The following is a 21,494-nucleotide window of genomic DNA, read 5'->3' on the forward strand; positions in this document are numbered from 1 at the left end:
TCCCATGTGAGCAATGGTTCCCATCCAGCTCCCTGTTTGTGGCCTGGGAAAGCAGCGTAGGCAGACCCAAAGCCTTGGGATCCTACATCTGTGTGGGAGACTTGGAGGAGGCTCCTAGCTCCTGTCTCCTGGTTCCTGGCTCCTGGCTTCAGATCAGCACAGCTCCAGCCTTTGAGGCTGCTTGGGGAGTGAATCAGTGAACGGAAGATCTTCCTCTCTGTATATCTGACTTTCCAATAAAAAAATAAAATAAATTTTTAAAAATACCATCTATTTTAAAAGAACATTTCTGAACAGTTTCCTCTGTTCTGAATTTTCTCCCATTGTCTGAATCTCAGCTCTCATCATTCCTGCCAACTCTCTTAGCTAGCTTCCAGGCTTCTCATTAGTTTTCCTTCTCTAATCTTTCTTCCTTCCCACAGCCATCATCCCCCTGCAAAAGAGATCTTATCATTGCCCAAAACAATACAGATCAAACTACTCAACAAAGCTACGCCCTATCACCTGCCCTTCCCTCCTTCCCTCCTGGCAGTCCCCTACTTTTCAGTCACACCTGCCCTGTGTTGGTCTCTGAAACTCTGTACTTTGAGAATAACACACAACGCCTGCTGCCCCATGTTCTTCCCTGCAACATTTGCTTAAGGAATTCCTCTTACACATCAAGCTTTCCATTTGTGACGCCTTGGAGTTCTTCTCCTTCAGAACTGGCCACATCTATTATATTCTCAGAGCACTTTATTTCTACTCCTCAAACTATTCATATCACATCTGATATTATAAACATATCCAGTCTTGCTGCTAAAAACTAATCTAGGGTCCCCACATTTCCCTCCCCTGAAAACGTCAGAGGAATGCAGCAATTTTAGGCTCCAACGTAGACCTTACAAGCTTCTAACTTCTTCGTAACAGGATCTTCCAATGGTTGGTTAAGTACATGCAAGTTCAAATGACAAAATGATACAGAAAACTACCTGACAGTTCTTTGCAACTCAACTTCAAAATGTTCTCTCCCCTAATCACACCAGGTTTAGCCTCCCACAGAGTTGCTATTTAATAATCATGGGAGTGTTTATCGCTAGTTAGAACATGTAGATGACTCGCAGTCAGTTGCTGTGAAGTTGGTGTTTTAAACTGGGTTGTTCTCTTATTGAGAACAACATCACATGACTTTTTGACAGACACACCTCACACCAAATTCCACCAATTAAGCCTTGTGACACTTCATTTACTCAAATATTACTCCCTCTTTCCTGTTCTACTAAATTTTATTTTGCATGACTACTTCAAAATGCAATGAACAAAATCTCATCATATCTGGACATTCAAAAAAGCACATGTGGGGCATAAAACCCAGACCACCCTGGAATAACTACAGTAGCAACATTTGTAGGATGTTATGGAAATTGAGTGAGTTCTTATTTGTAAAGTGTTTAGAACACTGCTAGGATTTGATAAGCTTTACATAAACATGTGTTCATAACTAGACAAATGAGCAGTTGATAGATACAGGCAGGAAAAAATCCATATTTAATTGGTGCACTTTCAAGATACAAATTATAGCATCTCCTATGTGTCTTGTGGGCCTGTTATTTAATGTTTTTGAGTAGACTGGGGTAACTGTCACGTGAGAGAGCAGTGGAAATCACCCTCCCTCGTAACAGCCTCACCTGCCCATGTTTCTTCAGTTAATGAAGTCAACCACCAGCGTGGTTCAGCCCAAGGCAAGGAGAGGACCTCATCTCCAGTAGATCTCAGACTGCATACACATGACCCAGAGCCCTGCCCAGCATTCTCTCCTCCTGGTACCACAATCATGCTTGCAGAAATAGGCGGCATCAGTAGCCCTGAAATGTGGAGGAGGCAGGTGCATTTTCCTGAGTAAATAGCAACTGCTCCCAAGTGGTAGGTGCAGCCTAGCCAGCTCAGCCAATCCTTGTAGGGCCCTAAACTTGGTGCTTTGGATAAGAAAGGAGCTTATCACCTAAGATAAGTTTCATCCAGTTCACAATTTTTCTAAAATTGGCCATGATCCCAGAAGCCAAGGGTATATCTCCTGAGGCTAATAATTCTTATCTTGGAGACAAAGAATATTTAAACTGATGTGAATCTCAGCCCCTACAAATCTAACAAGCATATCTTACCCCCACTTGTTTTAACAGGATTCTGCAAAGTCAAGTTTTCATTAACTCTTATAATATTAATTTTTCTAGCTTTCAAAGATGGTGAGAACATCATTAACTGCTTTCCTAATTATTTGCTATAACATTTATTAGGCAATCTCAATTCCCTTATTGCTTATTCTTTTAAAATGATAATATTTCTAAGTTTAAGGTTTTTGCATACATATGATCATGTTTTAATGCTTTAATTCCATCAGATTAGTTCCTAAGAATAAATTGTCAGATTTAAAATTGAAAGTTTTAAAGAGCGTCCAGGGTGATTTCCCCCAAAAAGGCTGTAACATTTCACACATCAAGAAGCAACGTGTGTGTGACACTCCCTTTCTCAGAATCCTACTAGCAGTAGGTGAAATCACCCGTTTTGAGTTTTGCCAGTCTCATGAATGTGAAATGATATGTGATGCTTTAACTGCTTTTCCTGAACTTTTTGCAAGTTTCACTATATTTTTTCTTTGTTTTAACATTTGGATTTGCTTTCAAACTATTTATTCATACAGTATTAAAGCATTTTACAAATGAAATTTAAGTTTCAAAAACAATATCACGTATGAGAAAACATTTGGGTTGATAAGTATGTATTTTTAAATAGGTATTATGTGTCATTTTATGATTATCATATTTTTAAAAATATGGTGGCATCTAATACTGAAGACAAGTGGAACGTCAGCATTTATTGGCAGAGGAAAACATAGGAGCTATCCATTTGTAACAAAATTTAGCAGAGAATATTATAATTTTAACATTTATACTCATTGACTCAATAATCCTCTCTTATCAGTCAAAGCTCCAACATGTAATATAAATAATCTGAAAGATTAAATATCTGCACAGAGGGACTTAATCAGGACAGTATACACATACAAGAAAACACAAAAAGAATTTTTTTCTACACACTTGCTGGGAATTAGTATGATTTTGCAGTAAAAGCTGATGCCAACAGCGCAGAGCGCATTGAAGCATCAGCCATCACAGCAGTATCCCGGGAGGTTTCAAATGCTTTGCTTCCAGTCCAGCTCTCTGCCAGTGAGTCTGGAAAGGCACTGGAAGAAAGTTCCAGAGCAGGAGTCCTGGCACTCCCGTGAGGCACCAGCATGGAGAGTCCCTGGCTCCTGGCTTTGGCCTGGCCCAGACCTGGCTGTTGGAGCTTTGGGGGAGTGAACCAAGAAATGGAAAATCTCTCCCATTCTTGTTCTCTCTGTGTCTTTCCACTCTCTTTCTCTTTCTTTCTCAGTCTCTCTCCCTCTCTCTTCCTCTCTTCCTTCACCTTGCATATAAACCATTCTTAAAATAAAATTTTTTTTAAAAATGAAGTGCTAAGGATTGGAGATAGATTGTCCTTGGGTCAAAACCCAACTTCAGCATTGATCAAATGCATTTCTTTGCAGATACGGCTCTCTAACCTGCAATTCCTTAACTGTAAAATAGGGTTATCCACTTAAGTGAAGATTACAGTTAATACAGATATGGACTATATTGAGTTGCTACTCCATGAAGACTGCCTTAAAACTGTTAATTTGGAAATGCATTAAAATTAAAAAATTTGTGTTTAGACAACAAGACTGTGCCATACTGTGTTTGTGAACAGGCTTGAAGCCAAAGGGCAGGATACGAACGTACGTGTGTGTGCTGTGAATATGCACACCATGTTAACCTTGTGGTTCTGCATGGTAGAATCTGGAGTAATTTTCTCTTTCATTTTTGTTTTGCTCAATATTTGATTGAGTTTTCTGTCCATAAACATGTAACATCCTTGGAAACAAGAGAACCACTTTCCGAAAATGAAGTTAAAATATTCATCCAGGTAAGAAAACATTCCCTATGGAAAAGGAGACATTGCCTTTTCACATAGTGTGTTTCTTCCAAATCACAGTAAACTGCCAATCAAATGTTAGGAAGAAATAAGAATGCTTACAAAATTAACCTGAATCTCAATCATTTTAAAATCCAAAACGTCTCTGCTACAAGACTGAGTGCTTTCAAAATACCCAGTTTGACAAGTTAATAGGATTTCTTTCATAAACAAGAAACAAAAATATCCCATGATTCTACGATCAAACTGTGCACAGCTATGAATTAAAATTCTAGGCACGCCACACCTTTATATGCTGTTTCTGAAGATGGACAGATAATGAACACAAAGCCTTGTGTAAACAAGCCAATCAAAATGAAACATTTTTCCTGATGTGTTGATTCTGAATGAGCCTCTAGATTCCTGCAGAATACTCTCACCACTCCAGCTTTCCCAGCATCCCTACTGTGATGCAAGCATAAATGTTCCAGAAGAATCTTTAGCGGTTTGATACTACAGATATAAATTTAGGTTTCACATTACATTTCCATAGGATAACAGATCCTATGGCAATTTTTCACCCTTACCTTAGTCATGTTCTCACAATGGACAATACAATATGAGAGCCTGACTCAGGATGCTCCTAAGCTAAAGGGGAATTGTTTGGCTACTAACTAGCAAATGGGAAGAACTTTGTGTTTCTAGAAGCAAGCTGAAGGGCCAGATTAACAAAGATAACTAAAAAGAACAGAAAATAACAAAATAATAATTGATTCACTGATTATCAACACAGAGACCCAGAGCCAGTACATTGGCATTTCCTGGAAACTTGTTAAAAATCAAATTCTTAGGGCTAACACCATGGCATAATGTACTAAGACACTGCCCATGATGCTGGCAGCCCACATGGATGACAGTCCAAACTGCTGCTGCTCCACTTCTAATCCAGCTCCCTAAAAATGCACCTGCACAAGCAGCGGCAGACCTCTGCACCCACATAGCAGACCTGGCTGAAACTCCTGGCTCCTGGCTTGGATCTGGCCCAGCCCTAGCCATTGTGGACACTTTGGGAATTAACTAATGGATGGAAGACCTCTCCCTCTCCCTCTTTCTCTTTCTGCCTCTTCTTGTCTCTCTGTAACTCTGTTTTTCAAATAAAGAACTAAATCCTAAAACAAGAGAAAGAAATGCAAAGTCTCAACATGCCTCCCCATTCTTACTGACCTGGATCAACTATGAGGCAGCCCAGCAATCTGTTACTTAACAAGCTTTGCATACATTCCAGTGTATGCTAAACTTCAGAAAAGCCATCTTAGCAATCCAGGAGGTTACTATGAGAGAGCCTGACCAACATATAGTCAGTTCACTAGTGAGTATTCATACCCAAGTCTCCTTTCACCTCACTGTAGTTACAGAATACAGACCTAGTCATGAGGGAGCAGACCTCTCTGCTCTCTCTATCCCTTAATCACTTGTTTGGTCACTCTGATAAGAAAGTGGGATGCTAAACAAGATTTTTTAAATTCCAAGAGTTCTCTACTCTGAACAGAACATATCCACTGAGAGTCAAATGCTCACAATAGCTGGGGTTGGGCTGAGGTTGAATTTAGGATTCAGGAACTCAATCCAGGCCTCCCACATTAACAGCAGAGAATCAGTGTGTGCACCTGCTGAGTCATCACTTGAGCTTGATTCATCACCTGCTGCCTCCGTGGGCTTCTGGATTCAAAGTCCCAGCAATGAACTGAGGAACTTGAATACAGGAGTTTGGCATCTTAACTGGCACCTCAGCTACTAGACCAAATGGCCACCACTCTGAAAACGCAGACATGACTCCCCAGCGCCAGACGGGAATGCTGACAGAGACCTCCAAGGGCAAGGGGTGCGCACTCCTTTGGCTGCTCGTGTCCCAGACCAGACCTTAACACGCTCCCTTTTGCTCTCCCACGCAACTGTTTCCCATCTTGACTGTTAATTTTTCCCAAAAGCCAAAGAAGAAAATTTTGCTTGCCAGCTGGAAGAAAATGCAACTATTTCATTAGTATAGTTGTAAGTTTACTTTTTGTAGTTGTTCATGTGTTTCATTGGCATGTGCAAAACACGATCTTCTTATACAGAAGAGCATAAAAGTAGATGAAGGAAATGCTTCATGATTTTCAGTTTGTAATTTAGAAGATACAAGATGAGCATCCCCAAAATTACAAGATACATGTGTGTGCACGTACACACACACACACACACACACACACACACACACACCAGACATCCAAGATCTATGAGTATTGTGTAATGAGATTTCATAGAATTTGTTCACCATTTCTGATTTGAGGAGGAATATGCAGGGTAATTAACATATTCACTTGGACTTTAAGAAATGACAAGAAGGTGGAAACTTTAGGGAACAAAATCCTCCATGACAATGCAAGGCGGAAATGCAAGTGGAGTGAGGAGTCCGGTGGCTGGAGTCCCAGAAGCACACATGACCATCACCCTAAAAATTATTTTTTAAAATGATGAGGCTCGTGTCGATTCTCAGCCTCACATAGATAAATACAGAACAGTTCCTTGGAATTCTAGTTGAAGCTTCTAGAGTGGGATCTAGGTATAGGAATTCCACATTTTTCAGTCCCCTAAATAATTTAATGTGGGAACAGGCCTAAGAACCGGGCTGCCAGCAGGGATGCGAAAGGTGGACACCAAGGTATGACTGGTGTCAGATGCCGGACCAAGAACTATGATGATCTTTCAGAGTGTTCACAGGGAAAATAGCATTATCTACCAGTGTGCATTTCCATGAAGTGTTTGACATTTCCTCACCTGTGGTGTGTTTATCAAAAATGATAGGGAGTTATTTCATAACTCATACTCAACAGAGTATGTCACAGCTATTATGATGGCGCAGGAAAGAGGCAGAGGAAGTGGAAGGAAGGTGAGGCCTGGCAGAGCAGAGGCACACTCTGCAGGCATGTTGACAGACCTGGGCCCTGATGGAAGGCTCTGCCAGGAGGCCTTGGAGCCCATGGAGTCCAGGGAATATGAGCAAGCCACAGAGTCACCTCAGGCCAGGAACCACAGCTGCTGCTGGGACGGGGAGATCAGCTCTGTGTTGTATACACGGAGGCAACAGGACACACACATTCAAATATCTCCCCTCCCTAGAAAAGCTTGATCTTCAGAAATTCTGCCTATCGGAGACAGATTAGGGCACAACACTATTTAAAGCTTACGTCCTCTGGGGGACTTACTGAATTCATAGTAGAGAGATATTCCTTGATGGAGGATCAAGAGAGGAGAGGGAGAAAAGATTACTGGGGAGTGCTTTGGAGAATATTTTGGAGGAAAAACACACAAAACAGAAAGGGATAAAGGGAAGAAGCAGGGTAAAACAGCATTAAGGAAGGAAGGAGAGGATTTTAAAGAAAACTGCCAGCTCCATAGCCCTCCTCAGTGCAGGGAGAATTATTCGTTCTTGCTAGGGACCAAGTAAGACCAGGGAGGCTGAGAAATTACCTAAGGAAGCTCACATCAGCGCTGAATTTATAACAGTGAAAACTAGGGAAGTTCCAAGATACATTAACATTCTACTCATGTTCAAATCCACTCTTACACCAATACTAGTTCCTTGATATATTTGGAAAGGACACTTTTAGGAAATGAGAGGAAAGTGAAAGTCCAATTTCAGAGAGTTCAAGGAAGAGATGGCTCGGGAAAAAATATCTACGTTTTCTTCAATCTTTGTTTCCCAAATTGTACGTACCAAACTTGAACATCTACAGGGGCACTGGTAGAAGAAAGAGGACTAAAGTAAAAAGAAGATAAAAGGTCAAAGAGGATATTCGAGGAAAACAATTCATTAGCCTGGGAAAAGTTACACTAAAAATTGGAGTGACTTGGAAGTTTCAATAATATAACATCGAGATCAGAAGTGGAAGTGATACAAAGACTAAACTGAAAGACTAAACTAAATGCTTCCCAACTCCTTGTGAACTGAGAAAAATGTCAAAACTATTTCAAGCAGCTGGGTCTGATAACACATCAGTGCAGTAACAACTACATCTGGTGTCCATACCCCCTTCTCACTTAATCCACAAACACTGGCCCTTAAAAGGTTTCATATGAAGGAGTTTACTTTTCTATCCTCCATCTAAATGTAATATGGATATTGTTTATTTTTACAATTAAAGCTGCTCTCCACGTACTGTTCAGCCTGTGGCAAAACCAAACAAAAATACCTAATTTCTTTGAAAAGAAACAGCTTTTTCCATTCAAAAGAGATGTGAAAAGGCAATGTCTTGAAATAAATTACTCACTAAAACTTCCAGGCTGCATATTTAAAAAAGATACAAGTAGAAGAAAATAATAATTCACAAAACAGAAAAAATATCTTCAAAGTTATATTAAGCATCTCCCATCTTTGTAAAATTCAAGTACACAATCTGGTTTCCATGAAACTTAAAAAGATCAAACAATTAGAAAGAAGCTGGGCTTCAAGGAGAAATGTGAGGGATTTCAGTAAACATCTGGTTGCCATTTTCAATTGTAAGAACGAACTCACTTAAGGAAGCAGTTTAGTTTCTTTGGAGTTAAACATGAGACACTGGGTTTTTGTTCTCTCGGCACAGTGGAGGGTAAAGGAAATAGCAAAATGAGGAGGTTGCTCCAGGCTCAACTTTTATAAATAAGAAAAGTGGTTTTTTTTTCCCCCCCAAAAAATTAAGCTACACTGGAATCCTCATAGTATAAACAACTCAACTGAGTTAAGGTTAAATAAACATTCTGTGAGCTGCAGTATGCCAGTTACAGAACAAACTCTGCTTGGTTGTAAATATATCAGTAATTCTATAAGCACTCAGGAAAATAACAATAAGCCTGCACACACAATTACTGTGTCATAATGCAAAAAAATAGAATGCTGCAGACTCATACATTTCTGTGGTTCAATTTCTTTTTCCCCCAGTTAGATTAAAGTAGAGAAGCCCTTCTGATATTGTCCAATAGCCTATTACTTGCATAATAAAAACTGTATGTCAGACGTGTTCTAGGCGAAACACCAATAAGCCAAAGCACACTGTGCCTTTTAAATGTGACCTTTACTCTTCTGTCTTCCTCCTAAATTGTCACAAGGCAAATTAAATTCAGGAGAGCAGCAGGAGGCTGGTGGGGGCCAGCAGCACAAAAGCATGAGGAGCTTATGAGGCTTTTGGGCTCCAAGACCCCAGTGGAAGCATCTGCAGCACACCTCCCTCACTAACCGAAGGGGATGGCCCCGCCTGTGCTCCCCACTGCTGCTTCTCCACCCCTTCCTTGCCCTCCAGACATCCTTTGGCCCTTAGGAATGGCGGGAGAAGGATAGAGAGACTAAGAAAGGAATCCCCATGATGCTGAAGATTGCATTTAGTGCTCTGCCTTCTCTTTTTTGGCATGTGCAAGGTACACCGCATCACAGAACTATGAAGTTGACGGTGGCATTGAAGATGGCTCTAGCGCTCATTGCACTCACGCTTCTGTATTGTGCAAAAAGCCCTTAGCAGCAGCCCAGACTCGCTGCTTTACAGCAAAACTTATCAGAGATGGGCTGTTCCATGTCTCAAAAGGCTGATGGATGAAATATCCATCCCTATATGGGGTCTTCTTCTACCTTCCAGAGTTACACCCAATCCACCTGGCATTCAATAACCTTGCTAAACAATCAGCATACAAAGATTTTGGCTCCATTTCTTGCAGGGCCTCCCAGAAACATTCCTTTTTATTAAAACCGTTGGGTTGTTCCTTCCTGCTGCAATTCTGGCTGTAACTATAGAACTACTGCTCCTTCGAGGACACACAAGAAATTCTGAGTAAAATACACCTGTGTCAGGCCTTTAAACTACAAATTACTTAGACTTGACCCTAGGTACAGGCTAAAAACATGTAAGCTACTATACCATTGTAGGAGTTAAAACAATAATTTACTAAATTGTAGCTGGACTCTATGAAAGGGAATAATCTCACAGTGAAATCTATCCTTTTCCTTAGCAAATGACAGGTGACAAAAATCCTGAGTCCTGGGGCAGGTGTTGTGGAGTCAGCCTACTGCCTGCAATACTGGGATTCCACATGGCCACTGGTTTGTGATCTGGCTTTTCCACTTGAAATCCAGCTCCCTGATAATAGCCTGAGAAAAGCATAGCTAGATGGCCTAAACAGGCCTAATGCTTAGGACATCCGCATGGAAGACCCAGTTGCAGCATTTGGCTCCCAGCTTTGGCTTGCCCCATCCCAGGCTGCTGCAGCCATCTGAGAAGTGAAACAGCACAAGCGAGACCTTTCTGTTTCTCCCTTTCTGTAATTCTGTCTTACAAATGAGTGAATAGTTGTTTTTTTTTTTAAAGAAAGTCCTGGGTCATAAACCATATTTTTTCCAGAAAAAGGATTAGAAGAGCATAGTTGTGACTGCTGGGACAAGAATTGGAGGGTAGCATGTGCAGGACCAAGCTGGGATCTCAGTGATGTGACGGGGCTTTTCAATATTGCCCTTTACTGCTTCCTATGGTCACAAGCGTCAAAAGAGATATATTTTACGTGTTCTTTCTTGGAGAGTTTCTTTGGCAAACACTGTGTGCTATATTTCTTTCTGAAACATTAAACCTCTTATCACCTCCAAATACAAATCCACAAACCTATACTTCCTGCATCAGTCTGTCTGTTCAGAGGGTCTCCTAACCCGACCACTACTCAAAGGTCACGGCACCATTCCCTAAAACTACAGCAGATAATCCTAGTGACTCTAATGGGGGCTTGGAAACAAGGGAAGTGTCAAAATCTTTTTAAAATGGTCATATAAACACTGAAAAAACCCCTCAGTCCAGAATCAGAGTCCTGTGATACCAGGGTTATATTATCTTTATTATAAAAGCAGATCTGAACATGAGTAGAATATTAGTGTTTTTCTCAAGTTACATGAAAATAAAATGTTTACAAACTCAGGTTTAAATGTGCATTTCCTGGGGTCACTACTAAATACAAGACCCGAATGTTGGGGCACTATTTTATCTTCATTTATTCGTGCATTCAATAAATATCAATTATCTGTGCTGTGGAAAAAGCATGGGTTTAAGTGATGAGAAGAAGCGACATGGTTCCTGACCCTAAAATACACACAGATGTTTCTTTGAGATGAGATTTTTCCAAGGGAATGATTCAGGACAACATGTGTCATATGTCAGGAGGGCTAATAATTCAAACCTTTTAATCAGAATATATAAATTACAGGAATCAACTTGAAACACATCTACCAAGTAACTTTCAACCCTCTCTAACACCCAGCAACAGCAACTTGATGCTGCTTCATATTTTAAATGTATCTCCCTATGGAGGAAAACCATATTGGCAGCACTAGCATATCTCCCATTTATGGGGTGCTTACTATATATGTTTTTTTGAAAGAAAAAAATCAATTTGCCAATCAGAAAATTGAGGCATCTGAGAGGTTAAGTAACTTTCCAAAGTTATGTAACCATCAGAAGATAACGCGAGGGACTTAGACCAATCTTCTGTCTAACTCCAAAGATTATGCTTTTTAATGACCACTGTCTAATCCTCCTCCAAGAAGTCAGTTTTTGTGGCTAAGCTCATCCTACTTATGTGTCATTTAATCTGGACTTCCCTAGAGTGGGCATTTCTCTTAGCATGTCAGATGCCTGTGTCCCACGCGGCGATATCTGGCTTCAGTTCCCAGCACCAGCTGGTGACTCCAGCCTGCTGCTGGTACACACGATGGGAGGCAGTGGAGAGGGGCTTCTGCCACCCACCTGGGAACCCTGAATTGAGTTTCTTCCTGCTGGCTTCAGCACCAACACAGCTCTAGCTGCTGCTGCCATTTGAGGGGCACATCTGTCTCTTCATTCATACATATGTTTGATAAGTACATTTAAGTCTCCTTATTGCTCCTTTATTTAATAAAAAAATATATTTGTTTCTCATTACAAGGGTTAAGACTGAACTGCACTAGATTTTCTCTCCATACAAAGTTCAGAAGCAGCTTTTGGCAGGTAGCCATCATAAATAAATCTTCCATGTTAAACCAAACTTCAACTGATGCATCTACACATTAAAGATTTTCTAGAATGTAGTACAGTGTTAATAAAAATATAGGGGAATGGAAATCTACTAAATGTCAAACGGAAAGAAATAAGGTTTCCTCTTTCTACAACATTAAGTAGTGACTGGTATCTCACTATATTAATTATTCTTTCATAGTGTTTCCCAAGAACACATTTTGGTAAATTAGAGTATCCTTTTTATGTGAGGAAAAAATGTGAAGCGGCATTATTTAAAATATCATTCTCCAAAATACAATATGTCATGTTTAATATCAATGAGAATACCACTAAATAGTATCCGTCATGGTAGTAGGTCTAACCTTTCCTGGAAATGTCTGCACTAGAGAGTGCTGTAATGATAGACCTGCAGTTCCTATGAGAAGGCTGCTATATGAACCAAGACAAGACTGTCATTGCATTTGCAATACAAAAATGCTGTTCCATGATCCATTACATCACTTAGCTCTTTTTGTTCACTGGGTTGTGTGGGAAGTTTGGAGTGAAGAACTCTGGTGTCCCGGCCTTCCCGAGAGGCACACTTCTCTTCCTGGTCCACACGCACGCACAGACCCACGGCTAGAACCAAGTTAACATTATGATAGTCACTCAGGGGATTCTCCACTTTGGAGATTCCGATCTTATTTTAGCATTCTTAAATGATTTCAGCATTTCAATTTTATTACAAATCATCAAGTTATTCTAAATGTGTCTTGCTACCAACTTAAAACCTAATTATCTCATTCTCAGACTTTAATCACCAGCTTGGTCTGGGATCGAGTTACATAGAAATAGCCTCTATACAAGTATCAGCAAGTGCTTTGTGTAAAGGGAACAACAACAAATATTGGGGAATTAACTGCCACACAGTCCATATTATCACAAACAGTTGTGCCTCTGGACACTAAAACCAGCTAAAGGCAAAACAAAAGGAATGAGTTGTGGCTTTGTCTCAACAAAACTTGATTTACAAAAAAAGCACAAAAAGAAGCAGATTTGGTCTTTAGAGCAACTTCCCAACTCCTGGTAAAAAAATCAATATGGCTTTTCAACTTCAACGTATGGTCTGTATGCAAAACCACCAAGTTACAAAAAAACAAGAGCCACTTGAAACTACAACTGCAATTTTGTAGTTTTGAGAGTAGGCTTGCATTTTTGCATTTCACATGCATTAAAATAAAATCAGAGAATGTAAGAGGTATTTAGAAATGGACAGAAAATTATAAATGTACACTGGTCTGTATATATAAAAATTCTAATTTAATTTCATGATAAAACTCCAAGTCGGAGTCCCTTAAACTACATATTACTTGAATTTCACCATCGGCATAGGTCACTATGCAGTAATACACTGATTTACTAAATAACACCTACATGACAGCAAAGAGAATAACTGAATGCTACATCTATCTTTCTTTAGTGAATTATATGCTCTCACAACCTCAGCGATATAAGAGATATATTTCCAGACCAAAGGACTGTAAGACATAAAATATTGTTTTCATTCCAGTATATTTTGTAAGCCTAAATCTATAAAGACAAATTCACCTTATATAGTTCTCAAAATTAGTTTAAAGATGGTAAGTTCATTATAAATATGTGTATGGTTATAGTGAATATATGTAAATATTTATCTAATTTACTTCAAAGATTGCTACTCCTAAACCCAGCAACCTATCCCTTACAGCAGGGTTTTCCAAACTGGGAGGACCTTGGTAATGTTTATATCTGTGCTTCCCCTGTCTGTAAAACTGTGGACCTCACACCAAGACTGCAAAATAAGACAAGCTAATTTCTTTCTGAATTCTGCTGGGATTGGCAGAGTTATTAACTCCTCACTAGACAGATAAGAAAACTTGGGGCCTGGCACGATAGTGTAGTGGTTAAAGTACTTGCCTTGCACGCACCAGGATCCCATATGGTCACCGGTTCCAATCCCAGCAGCCCTATTTCACATCCAGCTCCCTGCTTGTGGCCTGGGAAAGCAGTCAAGGCCAGCCCAAAGCCTTGGGACCCTGCACCCATGTGGGAGACCTGGAAGAGCTCCTGGCTCCTGCTTTCAGATTGACTCAGCTCCAGCTCACTTGGGGAGTGAACCATCAGACGGAAGATCTTCCTCTCTGTCTCTTCTCTGTATTTCTGACTTTCCAATAAAAATAAATAAATCTTTAAAAAAGAAAGAAAACTATGACCGAGAACTTATTTGTTTAATCTTACGTGCACACAGTCAGAGCCTTATAGTAGATCTCAGTACAGCCATCATTTGTTATTGTGTCACTAGAACGAAATTATCCAGAGGGAAAAAAAGGTCCATTTTCTATTTTAGGACCCAGCTTGTGTATTTTTCTTTAGGCAGACTAAATTGAACAAAGCCCAATTGATTTTTTTAAAAAAATATTTCTTTTTTTTTGTTTGTTTTTGAAAACAGAGTTACAGAGTGAGAGGGAGGGGGAGAGAGAGAGAGAGAGAGAGCCTTTGGTTCACTTCCCAAATGGCTAGAACGGCCAGGGCTGGGCCAGATCAAAGACGAAAGCCAGGAGCCTCTTTTGGGTCTCGCAGGGCTATGCAGGCACTGGCAGACTGGAGCCATCTTCCCCTGCTTCCCAGGCACACAGGGAGAGGATGAGGCCGAATGGGGCGTAAGTTAAACAGACTTCACGTCATTCTCCTGCAAGTCCCCTCCCTATGCCAATCAGCTAAAGAAATTTAAGTTCAAGTGTGTTAATACAGCTTCATTTTCTGATAATATACACACAGTATCATAACCAGAGAAAGAATATGTGACACAGAAGCAAAATAAATCCTATAAAATTCACATTTCAAGCAGATTTTTCTTCATTAATTACCTCAATGCAATGCAAGCATAATTTGTAGATTAAAGGTACAACCATGGAAAATAAGTGGCAATTTTTAAAAAATGTCTATTTTTCCGTGGCAGATAATCAAGAAAATGTCAGATTATAATCCCAGAATTTACTTATTCCAAGTAGTCAATATACATTGCTCCCACAGTGAAAACTATAAAATCAAATGAAAAATCCAAAAATGACTTTTCCATACTCCCGCAACTGTGGATTACTACCCTTTCTTGAAGCTCTCCCAGGAATAATATCTTAGGATACAGAGTTCACGAACGTCAAGAAGGAGGTAGATCAACGTATTGAAAGGTGTTGGAGAGTGTGGGAGAAGGGACCCAACGGACATCTATCCTGACAGGTCCTGGTGATGTAACATCGTCCTCACCTTCTGCCTCTGGGCCAGCCGTTCCCATTGCTGCTGGAGTCTCCTGGCTGCAGGCTGCCCTGCACTTCCTTGTCCTTTGGGAGCTACAAAACAATCCTCCTTTTCTTGCTAAACAGACCCAGGGACATCAAGAGAGACGAAGATAGAATCCATCTGTTTTGCAGCTGAGGAAAATTGAAATTGAAAACTGAAATTGAATTGAAGTTGAATGTGCAGATCATCTACACTGTGCCTGTGGAAAGCAACATGAAATGGGCAGGAGAATTTTAGACCACAGGAACACATCATCAGGGTCACTATGCATTGTTCCAGAAGTGGGGCTCAAATGGCACCGAGTGGTGGTTACACACAGGTGGTGTTACACAGGGTGAGCCCTGTGCAGCAGTGACACGAGAGACTCAGCATTTTGTCTTCATTTCATATCAACAGCTATTCTGGTACATGCTGACAATATTGCTTACACATGTTACAGAACTTTAGATTGGTATCTCTTGGTAGAGCCAGCCCCAGCAAAACCGTGAGGTTGGTAACTTTGTTGGCAGCTCTACATGATACTGCAGTCTTCACATTCCTTTGTGTTTTTCTCATTTGCTCCTAGAAGCTTGAATTTTTGATTTCCATACTACCATGCTGTGAACATTGACAGATATCCTTTCTCCTCAACAAAGCACATCTTCCTGATTCTAGTCCCTCCCAGCTATGCCTACTATATAACTTCACTGCCAGGATGGCACAGGGGGACCATGGCTCAGCAAGCCCCAATCTGCTCAGACACATCTCCCTGTCTTGGTTCTATTCCTCAGCAGAAATCAAGAGGGCATCCAACTGCCAAAGAAATGCTATCCTGATGCAAGATTGTATGGGATGATACTGTGTCCCCAGGATCCCAAAGGAAAGCAACTCAAAGCCACTCGTTCAAATGGCTCCTCTCTGCTCCCTTTGAATACGTGGGAAAATGCATGTGTTATCAGAGACATCTGATCTGCTCTGCTCTACGCGTGGCTCTCATGATGATCAGTAGTGCAGGACAATGGGACACTGAGGACAAGAGGACACGGAGGAAGAGAGGGGGGGAGGGAAGTGTGTCACATTGGTGAAGACACTATTTGGTTGGGTTTCAGTCCTGACCCTGATGCAGATTCTGGTCCCTGCTCATAGACATATGGGGAGGAAGCAGTGACGAATCAAGGCTTTGGTCCCTGAACCTCCTGGTGAAGATCTGGATTGAGTGTCCTCCTCTTAGCCCACAGCCTAAGTCAACCTCACCTAGCCCAGCCCGAATGTTATGGGAAGTCCTCTCTCTCTCTCCTTCAGTCCTCTCTCTCTTCGCCTTTCACATAGTCAAAATACATAAAAAGCTTTAAAGAGAAAGAAAATAGATTGTGAGAGCTGGGGCATGAGTCTTTCTGTCCAGTCCTCTCATCAGGTGTAAGATACATAGTGAATCACTTCATCTGCCAGGAATCTTAAGAGGAAATTAATATTTCATGCTCTTAGGGCACTCTGGGGGCAACAGAGAGAGTGAAATGAGGTCGCAGAAATGGAGCAGAGCAGAGAGTCTCTCCCAGGGTCAGCTGCTCAAGAAACGCTGCCTATTATCACCGTCGCCTTTTGGCCTCCATTATCGACTTAACTTTCTTTCCAAATAACTTGTTTTAAAACTTGTCTCCTACTTTCTTATTCAAATGATAGAAATAAAAGTACTCAAGGAGAAACAGTGTAAATGATAAATATCACACTTCCTTGGTATTCAGAGCCGATCTCAAATCACATTTAAACTGGCTTCTCAAAACAATTTCCAGCACTTTCTAGGTGCAGTCAGATGAAGTGGCAATTTTCTTAAAATATGGAGCAGTTTGGTTCTGGGCAGAGCATGTATTCAGGCTCATAAACATAAACATGTTTTATATAGCATTTAAGCATGAACTATGCAACTCCCAAAATGCTACAAAAATAAAAACAAAATAATCCCAAGAATAAAGAGATAGAGCTAAAGGAAAATAGGGAGAAAGTATTTTTAAAAAAGAGTTTTCTGTGATCTGAAAGAGAAAGTGATGGATAGGAACATAGTTTTGTGAAGATTTTTAGTGATGACAGCAGCACACTCTTGCACACATCATACAGCTTGCATGGTTCCTTCTTTCTCTAACCTTGGTGGAGCAGCCCGAGCCCCAGGCCGGCAGAGACCCTGGCTTCAGCAGAGACGGCTGTGTAGCCACGCTGGGTGAGGATGTGCTGGTAGACCTGTAGCTCCCGTTGGTTGTAGGATGGAGGCCTGTAGAGCATGGCCCTCCTGCCACGACTGCCAAAATGTGCTTCAATAGCCTCTTGGATCTAAGAAAAGAAAGAGGGCATAAACACTCAAGAGAAAAAAAAAATAGTAGGGTTTCCTTGAAGGACATGATTAATGCAAATCCAGCACCATTCACAAAACAATTCTTCACATTTTTTCGACAAAAATGAAAGATGCTCTCCAAGGCTGACAAGGACAAATGCTACCTCATAAGCAAGAGCTAAAGGTGAGCTGCATTGTTCTCACTGTTCCAAAGAGGGAGATGAACATTTTACACCACTCAAACAGACAGCTCCTTCCTGAGCGAACACTGCTGGCTGGAAATCTGTTAAGAGCAATGTCTTTCATCTGCGTTGGGCTTTGATTGTGTATTTGTTCCAGCTGCATTAACTGTTAATAGCTGTTCTAGGTAAACGACTCAGAAAGAATGACCTTTGTGCTGGCAGGATGTGGTCCCAAGGGTGGAGTTAGGAAACATGGACGCTCTCTGGAGACCCACCTTTAGGATGCAACAAAACTGATAGGCCTTCCAGTGTGAGAAGGTGGCAGCCACTGAAGTATTCTAGCTTATTCTTCACTAGCTTTCTGCTCCCCAAATAAATATTCCTCTTTGTAATAATGTAGCAAAAGAAACTTCTGAACTGACAAACAGAATTTACTACAAAGCTTAATGGATGATCTTGTATTTTTTTTTTTTCTAAAACCTGAGAGTGTTTTTTTCCAAGTTTATTTATCTGAAAATCAGTGACACAAAGAGAGAAACATCTGCCATCTCTTGGCTCACTCTCCATATTGCCTCAGTGGTCCAGCTGGACCAGCATGAAACCAGAATCATGGAACTCCGTTTGGATCTGCCATGTGAGTAGCAGGGACGCAAACACTTAGGCCATCCTCCGCTGCTTTCTCAGATGCTTAGCAGGGAACTGAATCGGAAGCAGAGCAGCTGCAATTCCCACCAAACCTGCTGCTCCACAAAGTAGGTTGGTTGTAGGATTAAGCCTTGAGAAAGTAAAGTATTCCTAGAAATCAAGCAAAGTGGGAGGATTCTGAAGATGTGGAGGTGAAGGAGAAGGTGTGGGAAGGCAAGGGGGAGCTGGTGAAACACGACACTGGGAACCCAAGTTACTCATACTAAGTTTCGGAACAAATTGTCCCTTTCATTGGGTGTATAACACAGCATGTACCATGCCTGGTCAATGCTTCAATGTCTTCATTATTTCCTGCTATAGATAAAAATTGATTTCCATATCTTCATCAAGGAACACAAGTGCTCAGACTGAACTGCCTTTCTCTGGCCGTGACACATCTTCATCATTTTCTGTTCTAGATGTCACAGGAGGCTCCTCTCTGTTCCAACTGGCTTGAGCATAGCAGGGATTTTGCATTAGAAGAGTGAGTTCTAAAACTTTCAGTTATTTTGAAAGATAACACCCTCCTTTATCCCCCTTCAACCAGGATCAAATTATGCAAAAGCAATGTCTAGTATCACTGAGGTAGCGCATGTTCTAAGTACACTGTAATTACTAAGTATGTTTTAAAATAACCTTTAAAGCATGGGTTGAAATTTTGACTCATATCTTAGGCTACATGGAATAAATAGGAAATGAGCTTATTACGAAAATTACTTTGTATTCTCCTGTAACACAAACTGCCCCTGTCCTTGTAATATTTATAACACACTGTTTCAGCAGAATGGCCCAACACCAAAGGGCAAGAACAGTTCTAGCCAGTCCTATAACAGGTGCACACCCTGCGTATGTGAAATGAAAACTGTGTGAACAATGATGTCGACTGCACCAGCAGACGCAGGATTACCAAAGGCCAAGAACACTGCTTCTGGAAATAAGATTCTCCGATTGCTCCTACAATTTTGAAGATTTATTGTTGGTGGAAGAATGTTTGACCTGAACACTAGTACACTTGACATTTTCAATGCTGTTGAGCAGAACTTGGAAGAAAACATTAAGTGTTGAGGGACAAAAACACTATGAACTTTCAAGTCACTTGTCTCTTTCCCTTCTTTAAAGAGACTTGCAAAAATATTTCTTGAGTAATTGCTCTGCTAAACTACATGAAATGTGTGTCCTTTTCAACTGGCACATAAAAAGTTGTGATTTTTATGGAGTACCATGCGATGTTTCTATACAGCATGCAGTGTTCAATCAGGAGAAACGCATCTATCCCTAAAAACATTTAGTGTTTAATGATGACACATTCAAATAATTTATTTTTAGTTTTTATATTTTTAAAGAAATACGAAGTACATTTTCATTATTGATTGTCCACCTGTTTTGCAAGAAAACACTAAAACCAACTCCTCTCTCTGAGTTAGTGCCCACCGGGCAACCCTTTCCCATTCCTTCTCCGCATGACTCTCTACAGCCTCAGGTAAGCAGCATCCTATTTGTAGCTTCTATGTGACTGAGCTTTTCAGGCTTCACGTGCGAGTGAGACAGTGTAGCACTTGTGTTTCTTCACTTTTTAAATCTAATCCATTAATTAGCCTGCTTATTTATTTGAAAGTCACGATCGCAGAGAGAAAGAGAATCTTTCCTCCCTTGGTTCATTCTCCAGATGACGGTAATGTTTACAGCTGGGCCAGAGTCTCCCACCTGGGTGTCAGGCTGCAGGTATTTAAGCCAATCTCCATTGCTTTCTCCAGGCTGTTGGCAGAAAGCTGGATCATAAGAGGAGAAGCTGGGACTCGAACCAGTGCCTATATGGGATGCCGACATCACAGGTGGCAGCTTTACTCACTAGGCCACAATGCCAACCCCAGTACTTATCTTGCCAAACCTGGCGTATTTCACTTAATGTAAAAACTTCCAGTTCTAACAAGTTGCTACGAACAAGATTTTAGCACGCACACACACACTCCACATTTCCTTTGTCATTCATATAGTGACAAACACTTAAGTTGTTTCCAGTCCTTTCCTATTCTGAATTGAGTTGGCAATAAACATGAGGAATCTCTTTGACAAACGCACTTCAACGTCCTTTGGGTATCTCTGCGCCCTGCTTCCATTTTCTTGGCTGCCTCAGTGATGGAACTGCTGGATTGTGTGGTAGTACTATTTGCTGTCTTTCAGAAATCTCTATTTTGCATTCTGCCATGACTGTGTTAATATCCATTCCGCCACAAGTGTATGAGGATTCTGTCTTCCTTGCATCCTCTCCAGCATTTGTTGTCTTGTGTCTTTCTGATAAGGACCAAGTACCTAGAGTGAGTTGGCATCCCGCTGTGGTTTTGCTTTACAGGATCTGATGACTGATGATGCTGAGCATCATTTCCTGAAACTCTTTTTTTTTTTTTTTAAGATTTATTTATTTTTATTACAAAGTCAGGTATATAGAGAGGAGGAGAGAGAGGAAGATCTTCCCTCTGATGATTCACTCCCCAAGTGAACACAACGGCTGGTGCTGTGCTGATCCCAAGCCAGGAACCAGGAACCTTCTTCTGGGTCTCCCACACGGGTGCATGGTCCCAAAGCTTTGGGCCGTCCTTGGCTGCACTCCCAGGCCACAAGCAGGGGGCTAGATGGGAAGTGGAACTGCTGGGACCAGAACCGGTGCCCATATGGGATCCTGGTGCATTCAAGGCGAGGACCTTAGCCTCTAGGCCATGCCACCGGGCCCTTCCTGAAACTCTTGAACATTTATTTGTATTCCTTTGAGAAATGTCTGTTTAAATTTCTTGTCTCCTTTTAATAGGATTATTTGGTTTGGGCTATTGAATTGCTTCAGTTCTCATATGAAAGTTGTTTTATAACTGAACAACATTATTTTTATTGAAAAGAATTCCAAAGAAGTTTTTATATCACCTAAAACAAAGAATAGATGGTTAAATAAACTACTAGACACGTCTGATACAGTGACACAGTTCAGAATGAGGGAAGGGTTAGAAATCATGC

The 21,494-nt window shown here is 40.9% G+C and overlaps 1 protein-coding gene across 1 annotated transcript in view; it reads right to left on the minus strand.

Moving 5' to 3' along the window:
- CPED1 (cadherin like and PC-esterase domain containing 1) overlaps positions 1-21,494 on the minus strand; it is a 211,846-nt gene that overhangs the window by 170,299 nt on the left and 20,053 nt on the right. The window contains exon 2 of the mRNA XM_041002454.1: positions 17,441-17,624. Within this exon, the coding sequence (XP_040858388.1) occupies positions 17,441-17,624 (184 nt within the window). The remainder of the gene's footprint in view (positions 1-17,440; positions 17,625-21,494) is intronic.

The sequence above is a fragment of the Ochotona curzoniae genome, unplaced genomic scaffold (genome assembly GCF_017591425.1).
Source record: "Ochotona curzoniae isolate NIBS_2020 unplaced genomic scaffold, NIBS_Ocur_1.0 scaffold_2476, whole genome shotgun sequence".
Classification (NCBI taxonomy): Eukaryota; Metazoa; Chordata; class Mammalia; order Lagomorpha; family Ochotonidae; genus Ochotona; species Ochotona curzoniae.